This window comes from Carassius gibelio, chromosome A25, assembly GCF_023724105.1.
Source record: "Carassius gibelio isolate Cgi1373 ecotype wild population from Czech Republic chromosome A25, carGib1.2-hapl.c, whole genome shotgun sequence".
Lineage (NCBI taxonomy): Eukaryota > Metazoa > Chordata > Actinopteri > Cypriniformes > Cyprinidae > Carassius > Carassius gibelio.
The window spans coordinates 17,666,558-17,670,068 of NC_068395.1; the positions used below are offsets into that span (position 1 = coordinate 17,666,558).

Here is a 3,511-nt window from a genome sequence, read left to right on the forward strand (position 1 = left end):
GGGGGCATGAATGCATATCTGAATATGTGCACATGTGTGTACAGTATTGTTCAAAATAATAGCAGTACAATGTGACTAACCAGAATAATCAAGGTTTTTAGTATATTTTTTATTGCTACGTGGCAAACAAGTTACCAGTAGGTTCAGTAGATTGTCAGAAAACAAACAAGACCCAGCATTCATGATATGCACGCTCTTAAGGCTGTGCAATTGGGCAATTAGTTGAAAGGGGTGTGTTCAAAAAAATAGCAGTGTCTACCTTTGACTGTACAAACTCAAAACTATTTTCTACAAACATTTTTTTTTCTGGGATTTAGCAATCCTGTGAATCACTAAACTAATATTTAGTTGTATGACCACAGTTTTTTAAAACTGCTTGACATCTGTGTGGCATGGAGTCAACCAACTTGTGGCACCTCTCAGCTGTTATTCCACTCCATGATTCTTTAACAACATTCCACAATTCATTCACATTTCTTGGTTTTGCTTCAGAAACAGCATTTTTGATATCACCCCACAAGTTCTCAATTGGATTAAGGTCTGGAGATTGGGCTGGCCACTCCATAACATTAATTTTGTTGGTTTGGAACCAAGACTTTGCCCGTTTACTAGTGTGTTTTGGGTCATTGTCTTGTTGAAACAACCATTTCAAGGGCATGTCCTCTTCAGCATAGGGCAACATGACCTCTTCAAGTATTTTAACATATGCAAACTGATCCATGATCCCTGGTATGCGATAAATAGGCCCAACACCATAGTAGGAGAAACATGCCCATATCATGATGCTTGCACCTCCATGCTTCACTGTCTTCACTGTGTACTGTGGCTTGAATTCAGAGTTTGGGGGTCGTCTCACAAACTGCCTGTGGCCCTTGGACCCAAAAAGAACAATTTTACTCTCATCAGTCCACAAAATGTTCCTCCATTTCTCTTTAGGCCAGTTGATGTGTTCTTTGGCAAATTGTAACCTCTTCTGCACATGCCTTTTTTTTAACAGAGGGACTTTGCGGGGGATTCTTGAAAATAGATTAGCTTCACACAGACGTCTTCTAACTGTCACAGTACTTACAGGTAACTCCAGACTGTCTTTGATCATCCTGGAGGTGATCATTGGCTGAGCCTTTGCCATTCTGGTTATTCTTCTATCCATTTTGATGGTTGTCTTCCGTTTTCTTCCACGTCTCTCTGGTTTTGCTCTCCATTTTAAGGCATTGGAGATCATTTTAGCTGAACAGCCTATCATTTTTTGCACCTCTTTATAGGTTTTCCCCTCTCTAATCAACTTTTTAATCAAAGTACGCTGTTCTTCTGAACAATGTCTTGAACGACCCATTTTCCTCAGCTTTCAAATGCATGTTCAACAAGTGTTGGCTTCATCCTTAAATAGGGGCCACCTGATTCACACCTGTTTCTTCACAAAATTGATGACCTCAGTGATTGAATGCCACACTGCTATTTTTTTGAACACACCCCTTTCAACTAATTCAACTAATTGCCCAATTGCACAGCCTTAAGAGCGTGCATATCATGAATGCTGGGTCTCATTTGTTTTCTGAGAATCTACTGAACCTACTGGTAACTTGTTTGCCACGTAGCAATAAAAAAATATACGAAAAACCTTGATTATTCTGGTTAGTCACATTGTACTGCTATTATTTTGAACAATACTGTATGTATGTAAAAGTTTGTGTATTTGTAGGCCTGGAGAGCTGGCATTCATATCTAGGTGCCTCAGTCCGCAGAATGTGATCATGACACAGCAAGTTGCCATGAAGACATCCTTGATCAGGTCCCAGACAGAGTCAACAATCAGCAGGTGTCTGTGGAAAAGGGGGGAGGAACGCAGTGCTATTCCAGGGGGGTTGTTGTTCCAAAAGCGGCCTTGGCCGAGGCCAGTGCTGGTTGAGGGGAGACGAAAGAAGATTTCGATTTGTTTGGTCTAGGGACGAGTAGCCGCATTCTAATTTACACGGTTACTCTCTGTCCATTCTGGTCTCCAAATCCATCCATTTTCCTTTGCAAAGCCGTGAGCTTCTCCGTGATGGTCTCCATATTGTGGTTAATAGTCTCAGTGCTGACCGCTCTGCCCACTGCTTCAATCATGACGGGCAGCCTTGTGAGGCTTTGGACAGCTGTTCCCGTTTTCTGAATTCTTCGATAACCCAGGGCAAAGCCTAATTCAATCAGCAGAAGACGTGTTATCATGGTTCTGGGCTCTGGGTGAATGACCTTACGAGTGTAAATCCAGTGTGTTAGAGAACATGTCTGACAGATGAGTAAATCACGGATACACAAAGAAATCAGTCAGATTCATTTATTCAGATTAAAATATTTACACTGACAAACTGAATATTCAGCAGGAATCAAACAATTTACAATAATAATCATCATCAAATAGCAAAATGAATCTTACAAGAACCGGTACATGTTCTTTTACTGCTAAATCTTCGTTTATGCTAAAGTTCTGGAAATATGTGTAAGAACTGTCTTTATACTGTCGGAGCATTAAAACACCCTCACTAAAAAACAAATTCTACAACTAAAACTGAAAATGGTGCTGTGGCTTGTTCACGGTGTCCAAATGACAAACATGAGAAAGTCAAGTCTTTATCACTGAAAAAATGTGAGCAGAATAAAGCTGTCAGAAAATCCAGAGCATGTTTGTGACGGTCAGTTCAGCCAGCTGGTGTTGAGCTGAGTCTGATTCTTGATGCTGGTGTCCATCTTCAGCACTTCTCTGACGGCCATCGTGGCGTACGTGGAGGATGGCAGAGAAAACTCCATTTTCAGGGCCCGATACTTCCCTTCTGCACACACACATACACAAACATATATGTGGTCAAAGCTAAAAAAAAAAAAACAGTCCAACGAAAAAGAGTGTATGACATTTTTTGGCCAGGCAGAGAAAGAAACCAACAGAAGTCTATGGAACTTCCCTATTCAGAGCTGAGTAAATGTGTGTGTTTAGGACCTTTGAGGTAAACCGGAGCTGGAGCGTTTTCTAATTTCTCCACATCTGTGTGAACGAGAGGCACTCGTGGATCATCGTACTGGATCAGTTCCCTTCAGAGAAGAAAGATCAGATAGATTCCATCAGAACTCAATCTCAATGCGCAGGAGCAGAGCGAGTTACTGGAGCTCACTCACCAGCTGACGTCTCTGGGGCGAATGAGGATCCTCCTGTATGCGCCGGCCAGAGAGTAATCCCGAACTTTATGCCTCATGCTATCGATGTCCAGGTCATCAGCGCTCAGCATGTCTCTGTAGCCTCCACCCACTGCAGGAGAAGCACAGAACACCAGTGAGAAGTCCAACAGCACCAACAGAAAACACATCTGACCAGCCGAAGCTGAACAAATGGAAGAGAAGAGCTGCTTCTTCTCTTGATGCTAAAGCACACTAACCATCTGTTTCTCCAAATCCCCCATTAACCACAACTATATTAAACCTGCCACCATGATTACTCACAATAACTACCCACAAAAAAAAATTGTAGACAATTTATACATTT

General features: G+C 41.8%; 1 protein-coding gene across 1 annotated transcript in view; it reads right to left on the bottom strand.

Moving 5' to 3' along the window:
* Nucleotides 1-2,300: 2,300 nt before the first annotated feature.
* Nucleotides 2,301-3,511, bottom strand: part of pus7 (pseudouridine synthase 7) — a 19,000-nt gene continuing 17,789 nt past the window's right edge. Inside the window, exons 14-16 of the mRNA XM_052544488.1 lie at nt 3,148-3,277; nt 2,972-3,063; nt 2,301-2,807 (exon numbers count right to left, since the gene is read on the bottom strand). Of these exons, the coding sequence (XP_052400448.1) occupies nt 2,671-2,807; nt 2,972-3,063; nt 3,148-3,277 (359 nt within the window). The 3' untranslated portion in view covers nt 2,301-2,670. The remainder of the gene's footprint in view (nt 2,808-2,971; nt 3,064-3,147; nt 3,278-3,511) is intronic.